Source organism: Rhyacophila brunnea, unplaced genomic scaffold, assembly GCF_057557595.1.
Source record: "Rhyacophila brunnea isolate RB1 unplaced genomic scaffold, BYU_Rbru_1.0 scaffold_1, whole genome shotgun sequence".
NCBI classification, from domain to species: domain Eukaryota; kingdom Metazoa; phylum Arthropoda; class Insecta; order Trichoptera; family Rhyacophilidae; genus Rhyacophila; species Rhyacophila brunnea.
Genome location: NW_028232751.1, coordinates 37,714,313 through 37,728,175, shown reverse-complemented (window position 1 = coordinate 37,728,175; position 13,863 = coordinate 37,714,313). Strand labels below are relative to the sequence as shown.

Genomic DNA, 13,863 nt, shown 5'->3' with positions numbered 1-13,863 from the left:
CGGTTTTAATCGGGTGTATCACGAGGGCCTACGCTTGAGTGTGAAGCGTTGCCAGTTATGTATACCGGGGATCCATTGGATAAGACTGAGGTCGCCACACATTCAAATGTAGTTTGACTGAGCTTACATGACTTTAAGTTAACATTTAAATAGCATGCCAATTATATCGAATGGCCACCTGATCGTTACGCGTTAGGTGCGTCTTTAGCGTCCAATGACTTAAAAGTATCTATACGATAGAGTTGCACGGCCAGAAGACAACAATTAATGATCTGAACGTTCTAAGTGACCGGGACGGATGGTCGATCCTTGATGCATTTATAATACACACTTGCAACACAGGCTGTGATTTCTATACAGATAGCGTCGTCATCTCTGGAAGGCGACCACGAGCATCGGCACGACGCACGAATTTTAATATATTGTTAAGTTGAACGCCAAACTAGGGTCTCTAGCAAATACCATAATGCTGGTATCTCACATTCGGACTATGGGCGGTCGATTCATTGATCTACAATCCACCCGATTCCATTCCATTCCACTTTACACATTCCATTTTACATTTCTACATTCCATTTTACTTCGTGCCAATTACAGTCTAGTTGATTTTCTCCAAGATAAAATTGATGCTAAGGCTTTGCCAACAGCAGTATCAATATTAGTCCTGATTCTGGCGTTGCTGGTGCAGTCGGCTGGATAGCGAAGCGAAGACAGCCATGCTGCCTTAGATGACCCAACACGAAACTAGATCGATCTGTTGTTTAAACAACTTTGAATTATCACGATCAATTTTCCTGGTAGTTCCTCGAGCCGGAGTTTAAGAAGAATAAGAGCCCAAGATACACTGTCAATTGTTACACTCACTATCAATGTCCAGCAACATATTTAATATCTGGAATTGTCTATATTATTTTACCCCTCTTTCTAATTAAGTATTATCTTTAGGTACCTAGTGTTTGCTATGTAAAATAAATATTTTGAGGATCGGTTAGTAATTTTGTAGTACCTACCATTAATTAGTTATGTTAACATTGTTTTTTCAATATAAGAGTATTTAGTGATTCATATTTCTACTGTGATATTGGCCTCGACCCAGCAACATTCTATTCTAATTGATATGAGTTTGATTGTCAAGTCACAACATTAAGTTAGCTTTCTTGGCAAAGAGAAAAGACAATATATTTTAATTCGCCGCCAATAACTACTTTTGAACGAACATGACACAACATTAATGTATCCATTTTTTTAACCTTATCTATGTACAATGTATTAATTATATTAAAATTTCAGTACATGATACATAATAACTATAGTCCTTTGATTATTGATACTCAGTAGCGGAACATAAAATTCTACACCCATCCCTTATATCATAAAAAAATCCCAATTAAATGTAGTAGACTAATTGAGTTACATAGAGTCATAACTCAAAATTTTTTAGTTAATGATGCCAAGTAGTAATATAAAAATAATAGTTGGATATCAAAAAGTCTATCTAGTTTTTCTCTACCATATACATTTGGCATCCGCTGACTATAATTATTCAATCAATCTAGCCCTGTGGTCATTAAAAATATAATAATTATTACGAAAAATAATATAATATACTTATTTAAAAAAGGGCCCCTCGGGTTCCGGGTTTTTTTGTAATGTAAATCCGCCACTGTTATAGTACTATGACCGATATTCCGCGGATCGTCGTTTATAGAGTGATCATTTCTAAAGCTATATTATGTGCGGTTTCGATCCCGTGTCTGGTAAAACTTACATGCCGTGTTTTCAATGTGTGTTTGATCCGCAATAAAGGGTCAATTGATTGGACGAATAGCTACAAGCAATTATGTGGTGGTAAAACGTCTGTTAATATAAGCTAGACCAGTATTTCCCAAACACCGGTCCGTAAATTAGAAATTGATTTCTCAACATTCCAGAAGCTCTTTTATTAACAAATTATTTATTGATCGGTTTCTGATGATTTCAATTTAAAAAATACAATTTACCTTTATGTTTTTTTTTATTCATAATTAGACTATTATTTATATTGTAATATATGATTTCTAAAAGTAATAAACAAAATACTATTTAAATAATAATTGTTATTTATGTTTTAGCGGTCTGCGAATTATTTCTATTATTTTAGTCCGCAGGTATAAAAAGGTTGGGAAACACCGAGTTAGACCTTCCAGAAACACATTTGATCTACCTAGGAATGAAGATTACAATTTACTTTACGACTGACGGCGATTGCTTTAAATTTAATTTGATTCACTTGTTTCAATTGTTTTTAAAATTTGAAATTTCATATTTTTATTTAAAAATAAATCTAATATACATGGTAGGTATATTACTTCGAATTTAAAAAAAGTTAAATAAGTATTTATGCACTTTATCTTATCACGCTCCAGCCCTCTTAGCATAGGCCAAATATGGTAACAAAAAAGAATGTAAATTACACCTAAAATAAAATCGACTTTATTTTGGGTATTTTTAAATGCAGGTTCTTAATAAGTAGAAGAGTCAGTGGTGCAAATGGAAAATTTCACTCCCTAGTCCTTCCCTGTGTATGTTTTGTATTTTTTTTACACCATGAACACACACAGAGAGAAAGTGCAGTGTTTTATACAAATTGCACGAGAATTTACTTACTATAGGTTTGTAGCACCTATGTCTATTATTATAATGAAAAACTATAGTTTCTTATATGATTTTATGCATCACAATAAATTTATTCATTTTTGTAGTTGTTTATTTTGTACCTACCCACGTAGTTTTATTTATTAGTAAGTACACCACTGATTATAAAAAGTTCGACGCCGTGTCTTATTTAAAAAAAAGTTTTGTAAATTTTTCACACTATGTGTTATGTGAATTGTTCACATTGGTCTAGCTAGGGATTATCCAAGTCAGAATTTGAAATCCCGGGATAACTTTTTTTTGTACTCGACTAATAATAATTATGGCTATGATTATGTTCAGAATTACATAACGGAATTAGTATGTATGTATGATTCCGATCAATGGCCAAAATGTATGCAAAGCAACCTTCCATGACTTTATAAATGTGTCTGAATGAAAATATTTTAGTGCCATAGGTACTATACCCCTTATACCAAGACGAAGCCGCATGGGATTGGTATTTTATGATGATGAGTAGATAGGGGAACAGTTTTATCATCGCCATCATCATCGTACGGACTATAACCCAATGTGAGTTTTTCCACTTTAGCTCCAGGGATGCTGTGTCTTTTTACACTGTTCAACCAATGTAGTTCTCCTGAACCACATTTCCCTTGTTGGTGATTGGGTGTCATCCATTCTTGAGATATGGCCTGCCCAACGAAGCCGCATCACTTCCACGTGTGATACGACGGGAGAATCATCGTACAGTGCGTATAGTAAGTTGTTGATGGTTGTATCTTCCTCGCAAACGGTTTCGAAGATTCTTCTTAGTATCTTCTATTGAAAGATGTCAAGATTTCTCTTATCTTTTTTGATACGGTCCAGCATTCCGACGCATATATCATTACGGACCAGATAAGAGTCTTGAGCTATTTTATCATCATCGTAAGTGGCCTAACAACCCAGTGCTGGTGATAGCTTCCTCCAAGAACTTCCCCCTATCTTGGGTCTGTATCCTTCAGGTATCTGCACCGGGCACTCTCGCATCTTTGGTGATACCGCCCAACCACAAGAGTCTGGGTCTGCCAGTTGTCCTCCTAGCATCCAGTCTGGTATCTAGGATATCCCTCGGCGGTTGAGCACAGCCCATTCTTGCTACATGGCCCGCCCATCGAAGTCTGCCAAACTATTCTTAGAAGAGATTGTAGAGTGTAAGATTATGCTGAATACGCCATTCTTCTCCTTTTAGTATGGGCTCATATATCCTACGCAGCGCCTTCCTCTCGAATACATTGAGCACACGTTCAACGGCCATGGTGAGAGACCAATAATATTGGTCGGATCCAATGATCCAATGATAACGTCATTGGTCGAATCATCTGAATTTTTATACGACAAGAGAGGATGTGAGACTTCAGCTGATTTTGTAGATCAAAGTAGCATTCGTTTGTTATATGACTCTCTTGAACAATTTTATTGTTATGTGGAAAAGGCTGTTGATCCCATCATACCGAGAAAATAAATATTATATATGTGATTGAAAATTTTACGAGGAGAAAAAATGTTATTTAAATAATATTAAAATCTGGTAATGTCGTCGATATTTTGAAATAGGAACATATTAAATTGTTAGAACTAAGCCAAATTTTTCATATATTATGTTTATGTTGTTTAACAACACGTCTTTATTGAAATTATATATATAACCTATATATTTATAGCTGCATACATAAGTATACACATTAAATAACCGATTTTTTAAAAACAAAAACTAATCCTGAAATTAAGCGGGATCCCGGGATTGCAAACCCTAGTTTCTACCAAGCTACGGATCTGTAACATTTCGCGATAATAATCTTCGGGCAGGATGACCGTAAGCTTCGTTTCATGACGTCAGCATTAATACATTGTCCCTTTGATCGGATTAAGATATCCAGTTGTATGGTTAATAAATTCGATTAGACCGATAAGTTTGTGTGTAAACAATGTGTATGACGAAAAATTATTTTACACTGATGGGATGTAGGTAATATGTTTTAATTGGTTTAAAGATTCTTCACTTTCATGTTATGATTAGATGAATGTTATCATAATATGGAAGTAAAATATGGTTTTAGACATGATGTGGAAGTGTAGAAATTTTGAAATTAGAAAATCATTTGTTAAGCGACGGTTGTTGGGTGGAGTTTTCCCGCGAGATGTCGCGGCGGGCAGCGGCTTGTCCGCCGGGGCAGCGGGACCTTAGTCGAGCGGCGGATGTGCTGCCATCATGGGAAACACACAATCCGGGGGGAACTTTCGGCCCAGGAAAAACGTCCACTGGAAAGCGGCAGGTACCGACTCACATTACATTAATTTCAATGCGATTTCCATGTGACAAATCCCAGGGAAAGAGTATTTGGCCGCGTCGTGTGGGACTCTCCATACTTTACAATTGGGAGAAAGATGACGGCTTGGTATTATTTTTAGAGACCACCGGTGGTTAGACGTCAGGGGGGCTTACCCCTCACCAAGATGTAAATTTGTCTCGCTCGTCGCACTCGTGTTTCTCGCTCACACACGAGGCCATACCGACATTTTTATACCAACTGCATTCGCTTATCACTATGCATATTAAACTATCATCTCAATACGCCTATAATACTTTTCCAATGTATCAAACCAATAAATGATTTGAAATGATTATTCATCATTAGTGAATGTAAAAGTATGCGTCAAGTTGTATAAATTGTGAGCAATCGTGTGTGTACGAGAGACCATTTGTCATAAGTTGTTGATTAATATTATATCATGAGTACACACATTTTGTTTAATTTTAGATAGGTACCAAATTATAATTAAATCAACAATCGTACTTATTACCGAATTATCAAGTTGCGCGCATATTTAATAATAATATGTAGTATATAATATAACAATCATCACCGCCATTGTTATTTGAATTTACTGAGTTAAAATCACAATACTTGATTGAAGCTTTAAAAGCTCCCGGTTATAAAATACCCCGAGGCCAGAAATATCAGATCGCACATGGCCTAAGAAACTTTCAAGATCTGTCGTCATTTTAAACTTGAGCCGACGTTTATAAATTCTTTATTAGTAAACGAATATTTTATATTTTGTATTGTTTTTACGTTGCCTGCTTTTGACAATAAAATATTAAGCTCATCTAAGTTATAATTTAGGTACCTATCTAGGTAGGTAAGCGATGGAGAATATTTATTCAATTAATAGAGAATTTGATTAATGCTATTTGGGATAGTATTTAAATGTCTACTTTAACAATAAATATATTATGTCGCTTAAATAAAATAATATTTTTGTTATAGAGAAAATGCAAATTAAAATTGGTCACTTTTTAGAAACATGGAAAGTTTTATTTTTAGCAATATTTCTTATGCATATTAATTAATGTTTCAGAACGACCGTCTCCGCCTGGGAAACCTGACATCATCCCCAGCGGGAGCGAGGAAGAGCAGAATGCCGTGACACTTCGCTGGTTGCCCCCCCGCTATGACGGAGGGTCCCAGATTACAGGCTTCGCCGTTGAATGCAATCGACTAGGCTCTCCCATATGGGTACGCACTGCTCCCCAGATCGTTCTACGACCGGAACTAATCCTCACAGGACTAGAGCCCGGTTTCAGATACCAGTTTCGGATATCCGCTGAAAATGGAGCGGGCATGTCAAACCCAAGTGAGATCTCGGACATTCTCACTGTATCTCTTGACAAAACTGCGGTCATTGTGCCGAAATTTGTTGACATCTTACACGATGTCAAGTCGATGGAAAATGAAAAGACAGAATTCAAAGTCTACTTTGAAGGATCACCGCAGCCAACAATTTCCTGGTTCAAAGATGGATTCGAAATATTCAGCAGTCGTCGCACTTCTATCGTGACTGAAGGACACTGCAGTACTTTGATTTTTCACCAGACATCTCTGAGTGACGAGGGCGAAATAAAATGTACTGCGACGAACAGAGCCGGCCATTCGGTAACTAGGGCCAGGCTTGTTCTTGAAGCAGCACCCAGGATACGATTACCCCGACAGTATGAAGATGGATTACTTTATGAAACTGGGGAAACCATTTTCTTGAAAATATCTGTAGTCGGCAAACCCGCGCCGTCTGTTGAATGGATTCACGATGGACGCCCGATAATTAGCACGGACCGGATAGAAATATCTAACACGGAGAAATTTTCAACAGTGAGAATTGCCAATGCTGGAAGAAACGATAGAGGCGAGTATCAGATAAACGCAAATAATAGAGTCGGAGAAGATTGCGCTTCGTTTTTGGTAACAATAACTGCGCGCCCAGACCCTCCAGAATCAATCAGCGTCATGGAAAACGACGATAGATCCGTATCTCTTTCTTGGGTTTCACCAAACGATGACGGTGGATGCCAAGTAGGAAACTACATAATAGAATACAACCGAACCGGGTGGGACGTTTGGTTGAAGGCTGCCACTAGCAGAAAACTGACGGCTACTCTTTTCGATTTGATCGAAGGCTCTGAATATAGATTTCGCGTCAAAGCTGAATCTCCATATGGAATGAGTGAACCAAGTGCAGAGACTCGTTCTATTTTCATACCCGGAAAGAGTGCAAATATTAATTTTGATCCGCTTGATGTCCAGCATCCTACTGAAGCTAGCAATAAAACTGATTTACCACAAGTTGCACCCAGAAGAAAACGCCAATATTCACCTCAATCTGAAGACACAGAAAATGTTCAAAAGTATTCCTTAGATATTCCAGCAGGCGTGACCCTGCGAAAACATCGAAACGTTGAAACGAAAACAGAACGACACGATGCATTGAAGGAATTTAACCATGAACAAAGAAAATACAGTATGGATGATGGCAAAATGAAATCAGGCAGTTCTGAGTACATGTTGGTTTTATACCCTGAAGGTGACAAGACAACTGCAGGTAATTTTAGCATATACATAACAAACGTCTTGCAGAATGCGTTCCTATTATCCTACGTTATATTATTAACTCAAAGAAATGCATGCACTTGTAGTTCAATATTGGATCCAATATATTTTTTAATATTTTCATTATGTACTTACAATAAGTCTTGCGCAAAGTCGTAGGTCTACAGTAACATTGTCAGCATTGCGAATTTAGCGTTTTTGTCAGATCTAACAGTAGTTAGTAGTCGTATTTGGCTAGTGGTATTCAATTGAGCGTTTGGCTTTCAACTTTTTATAATACTGCCATGTTCTTTTCATAAATTATTTACCAGGTATAATTTTTCACGTAAACTTCATTTCGTAATTAAAATAAGAAATTTGCTATCCATGCTCATAAATAAATAATACCAAAAAAATTCCATATAAGTAATAAATACCCCAAAAAGATCTCAAATAATCTAATATGATCATTTTTAAAACGATAATATTTTGTCATAAAAAAAAATTAAAATTTTATGGAAGACCTAAAGACAGCTCCCACAAATTTTCTTAATTCCACGATTTTTTTAAATGTCAGTGTTGTTTTTTCGAATATGTTATATCTAGAATTTTATTCCTGTCAAAGCAGCTTTTTTCTTATCCCGTCTGGCATTTTTTTTGTCTACGAGAGTTGTCGACACTAATTATTGTTTCCATTTGCTATGTGTTGCGCGAAAATATCGATAATTGCAAAATATTATTTATGCTTTCAATATTTGAAATATAAACCGTAAATCTATCAAAATAGAAAGAGGTTTATTTAGTTTTTTGTATTATTGAGTATTAATAGATTATAAAATGAGTCTTTTAATTAATTTAATAAATTATCATATTGGTACTATAATAGTTAAATAATCGTGTGTTGTTTGGTAAAATTAGTGTTTCTAGATTCACATTTATTACCTATGTATATGTACTTATTTAAATATTAATTTCTGCTCAATGGATCTCGGCCGCCTCACGAAGAGCCTTTTAAATATATATTTTTGTTTACTAGAAATAAATTTTAGCCTCTCGCCCAACCTATTAGGTTCATGCACTGGATCACACAAATGGAATTCAAGACCCACGATTTCCATCCATCGGAGATGCGAAGTTTCACTAAGAAAAATTATAATTTAAAAAAAAAACTCCCATTGTGTAATAGTTTAAAAGTACCCGTCTCGGAAGCCGTCAGATCGAGTTTGAATGCCGTCTTTCAAAAATCATAATATCTATATCATTGTCTTTTAAAATATGTGATTGATCCTGAATAAGGACCCAACAGGTCAATGGTTAACCACCATTACTCGCTAAATAATTATCTGCTGTTAAAACATCTACCCTGGGAAATCCCAATGTTTCGCTTGATAGCATATTTATTAAAAATATATATATATAGTTCACAGTTAATAATTCGAATGATCACTATATTATACCTATTTTACGTGATAGTACTATACATTTGATACCGGAAAACTACCATTTTCATAATTTCAAAATATTTTAAACAAAACATACTTGTTGTATGTACGTATTTTCGTAATAATATTATATATTATTAAGTATCTGGTATTAAAAATAATTGCGTACATTTACAATAGGTTTGCATTTAAATACTCCCCGCAAATTTGCTTGAATAATTATAAAAAAATGAACTTGCAGAACACCACAACACAACTTTACTGAAACTAAATTTGCAATAATTATATGTAGCTCTGTTGTATATAGGTACCATTATTGTATTTAGTGACACGTGTAATGAACTTTTAGAAATTTTATTTTTACACAAAATTATCACCCAGGTCATACATTCAAATCACCAAACACCGAAATAAGTTGAAAGATTTACGAATAATTTCAAGTAGGTGCAATACAAAAATATCGGTGTGTGTACTTATGTATGCGCGTTAGAAGCATTGATTAGAAGTTATATTTCTTCGGCGTAACAAAACAAAACTTGTGATAAACTAGATTCTTTGACTAGCTCTTAATTATCTTGTTAAATTACACACTCAAGAAAAAGGACCGCTTATTGGAACGCCGTTGGTTTATTTCTATACACTTTAACTTATATTACTAAATTATATAATGGTTTCTCGTTGTTTTTATTTTTAAAGTACCAGCTGTCACTCTGATGTGTAATCGATTGTTTACGTAAGGAGTTGCAAATGGCCGACAATAATAATTTCGCTGCCTATTAAACGGAACAATTCTAAACTATAATATTATACTGTATAATCGCCACGATTGCAGTATCATACTGTGGCGTAAAGGTAGTGCGTTCCGCTGATAACCGAACAATCCGTGGTTCGAATCCAATCGAGTGTGTTTTTTTCGTGTGAAAAAATAAATTATGTGTTCCATGTCACATGCCAAAAATACACTCTGATTTGATTTCCCAAACGCGCTAAAAGAAGTATAACTTCAAAAATATAATATACTAATAGTACCTAAGTCAAAATAATAAATTAATAAAATATTTATAATGCCCTATTAATCATCTTGTCCATAACATAATATTATAGGTACATTAAAATAAATTTCAAGTCTGTTTATTTGTCATTTATGGTGGCAAAGATTTGACAATGACACATTTCAGAGAAATTTCTCACGTTAGTAATAAAAGTGTTCAATCACCCATTTATTTTCCTACTGCAATTTTATGTCTGCGCCACATTTTTTATTGCTATGAGCGGCGACATTTTCCCATTGTGTTATTCACTTTATATGTGACCTGAAAGTGGTGATTTCTATTGCATGATGATTCAGCAGTGAATTTTTAATACTTATGCTAATTTTATTTAAAAGCGATTGAATTATATTACTATTTTAGCGAGTGAGGGTTGAAGCGAGAAACACTTATTTTAAAATTAGGTACTGGGGTAATGATCTAACCCACAAAATATTGAGACACTATAATTGAGATTATTTTAATAACTGTCAAATAATTATGAAAAGACTTAAGTAAAATAAACCACAATCTGCAGTTTTTCCACATAATTTAATAACAAGTTAAATAAATAATGGTTTTTTCTGCTTCAATAGAATACATCAGTCAAGAATAATGTACTGTTGTATCTGACGAAACCTTTCCAAATCTTTATTAAATTATATGGAAGTACATACAACAGATTGTATTTTATTTTAATTAACAATATTGTTCATTTTGAGAACCATCAGATATACAATAACAATTTTAAACAAATATGTATAAGTACCAATTTTATAAATTATTACAATATACATCAGGTTTACACTTATTTTAAAATTCATATATTGGCTTTGAACATATAAATTAAATTGGACCTAGATGCTAATGATCATTATAATACGTTTTTATTTAATTTTCAGAAAAACGAAAATCATTTCAATTTGATTTGGAAGATGCTATGACTCCTCCGCCAATCTCTTTTTCAGCACCAGATCTTACGAATAGTGTCTTTCCAATAAGACCATTGAGGAATTCAGTGAGTTCAACAGAATTACTCCATGAACATGCGATGGATAGATTTTACCAAGTTGTTGCTTTGAAGGAAGCCGAAAAAGTAAAAACTCAAAAAGACCGCGAGGATGAAAACACAAAAAACAGCCATCCAGAGGCCAAGATACAAGTTATCGAAGAACCAAAACCAATAGAAGATAATATTGAAGATTATGAAGTTAGAATACAGGAAGACTTGGAAGATATTGGTAATGAAGAGAAAGATGAGAAGATAGCAGAGTCAGACATTTATCAAACTGATGATGGCATGTCTAATGAAAGTTTAAACAAAGATAGGAATGATGAAACTGGAAGTCTTTTTGAGGATGATTACACGGCAAGTACAGTTTCTACTGGTGATAGTGAGTTCTCAGATTCAGATAGTTTAGATGAAGATGTTGAGAATCTACGCAATCGCCTTGAAGAAAGTACTACGTACCATCCGAAAGAAATAATTACGAAAGGCATTCCACAGACACTGGGCAACCAAAGTCAAGCAGTAGAAGTACTTTCAAAACCAGCACCTTTACCTGATCCCAACTTCATTCCAAAACCAATTCTAAAAAGACGAGAACCTGAAAATATTCCCGTACCAAATAATAATGAAAAAACAATGAAATACTCAGAACCGTTAATAAATAAAGTACCATTGTTCAAAAAGTTTGCTAAATTCCCAATGGAGAAAAATAATGTCAAGGAGAAAAAGACCGCAAATAAGAAAGACAAAAATGCTTTAAAAACATCACCAGCCAAAGCAGTCCCACCTATAACTATAGCTAATGATAAAGTGAAAAAAGAAGAACCTGAAATTTTCCAAGATGAAGGAAGGTCTGTCATTGAGCATTATGGTAATTTAGTGAAGGAATTCGGTAAAAATAAAAAGTCAACTCAGCCATTATATGTAGACACTGAACAACTGAAACAGGCTGCGGCAAAACAAGAGAATAATGAAACCGAACAAATTAAAAAACCTCCCATTAAAAAGCCTCCAATTAAAAAACCAGCTCCCCAGAAAAAAGCTGTTCAAAAAAATTGTTCAGAAAAGGCAAAACCCATTCCAGTAAAATCTAGTATTTCTACAAAAACCGAAGATAGTAAAAAGGATTCCAAAACTAAAGAAACAACTAAACCCAAACCATTGATGCCAGCTAAACGTGTTCTCCCCATTGAAACAGCATCAGTTCCAAAAGACTTTTCAGAAATAAACGCAGCAGCTGAGAACAATGTCCGAACAGTATTCAATTATGTAATCGATATATTTATGCTTATTGTAGCATTCTGGCTTTATATATTTAAAGATGAACGCTTGGCAATACCTTTTTTAGGGCTAACAATGTATCGGCAATTAAATAATGCTGTCCGAAATAAAATTCCTCCTTGGATACTAAAACGAAAGACATCAGTAGAGTAATATTGTTTCATACTTTCAATTCGTTATTGTCAATTTAAATTTAAATCATCATAATATTTATTATGTTATATTTAAACTATGCGAATGAAGGTTTATTACATATTTTATTTTATAAGATTACCTATATAAAAAGTTTAGAACGTCGCAAGTCTGATGACAGACTATAAGAAAAGGAAAATAATGAATAGATGAGCTCCATAGTATGTAAACAAATATATAGTGACTTATAATAATTAATATAATCCCATTTGAAGACAGTTCTTGTGAAAAAATCTAAGCATCCATAGAAAATAATCTTAATGTGTTTTGAAAAAAAATAAAGTGGACAGTGTGATACCTCAGCATGATGGACTTTAAGTGTAAGCAGTGCAAATGAAGAAAATAATGGTTTGTCATCCACTATGCCAAATATATTGTTTTGTATGTTAAAGATGAAAGAGCGCATCTTATTGAATGTAGAAAGTCTTCATATAAAAAAAAACATTTTTTATCCGCCAATGTAATATACATATAATAGCTCATGACTGCCATTTTAAATATGTACTTAAACTAATATATTAAATTTATATATGTAACTGTAGCTTATAATCGGCAAGTGATCTTATTAAAAGTAAAATTTATAAAACTAAATAACTTTGGCTACAACTATCAATATTAACCCATGCATGAAAATTCATGTTTCAATATAATTCGTAACAAAAGTATATTATGGTAAAAAAAGTAATTATCTGTGTCTATTTAATCGTCCCAAATGTAAAGTCATAATATTTAAAAGTAACTTGTATGTACACGCTCAGTTTGTTGATTATCAAGATCAATAAAGGACTGAAATTTTCACTGTGTTTCAATACTCATTATTACTGCCAAAAAAAAACAAGCCCATAGTTGCCAAGAAAAGTGAGTCATCCAAAAAATGGCATAATTGCAAAGAGATAACTTCTGTTTATGGGAGGTGGTAATGAGAGATAAGTTAGTTTAAGAAAATTTATAAAAATAACTATATGCCAATTGAGATATAATGCTTTTGTATATGCGTAAGGAACGTGAGTCAAATAAACACTGTTGAATCAGTAAATTTCATTCAGAAATATAATCATTCTAATACAATATTCGATTTTAGATTAATCGTCTTCTTCCTCTGAACACAGAATTAAGCTTGCAATGATCGTTTTGAGATTAACCATTTAAAACGAAATGCACATTCGGTGATACACATCACAGAAATTACCCTTTGAAAAAACACGCCATTGCATTATTATAAGGAAATCCGATTATTAAAATAACTTTTCTTTTCTTATTAGAATTTAAAATCAATTTCCACTGAATGCAATCAAATTGGACTCAAATGTCAACATTTATTTTGTTTAATTATGTCACACTATGATAATATTAAAATATAAGCACAGAAA

The 13,863-nt window shown here is 33.8% G+C and overlaps 1 protein-coding gene across 1 annotated transcript; it reads left to right on the top strand.

Annotated features, from left to right (window-relative positions):
* Positions 1 to 4,862: 4,862 nt before the first annotated feature.
* Positions 4,863 to 13,289, top strand: MnM (myomesin and myosin binding protein). The gene is made up of 3 exons (XM_085943710.1): positions 4,863 to 4,952; positions 6,040 to 7,554; positions 10,914 to 13,289. Exons 1-3 carry the CDS (start codon positions 4,889 to 4,891, stop codon positions 12,452 to 12,454), a joined length of 3,120 nt encoding a protein of 1,039 aa, XP_085799836.1. The 5' UTR covers positions 4,863 to 4,888; the 3' UTR covers positions 12,455 to 13,289.
* The last annotated feature ends 574 nt before the right edge of the window (positions 13,290 to 13,863 follow it).

Excerpts from the sequence above, each read along its gene's own strand:
- MnM (XM_085943710.1), top strand. The coding sequence starts at position 4,889 with ATGGGAAACACACAATCCGGGGGGAACTTTCGGCCCAGGAAAAACGTC. Across the intron at positions 4,953-6,039 it reads CGTCCACTGGAAAGCGGCAG|AACGACCGTCTCCGCCTGGG; the intron begins GTACCGACTCAC and ends TTAATGTTTCAG. Across the intron at positions 7,555-10,913 it reads AGGTGACAAGACAACTGCAG|AAAAACGAAAATCATTTCAA; the intron begins GTAATTTTAGCA and ends TTTAATTTTCAG.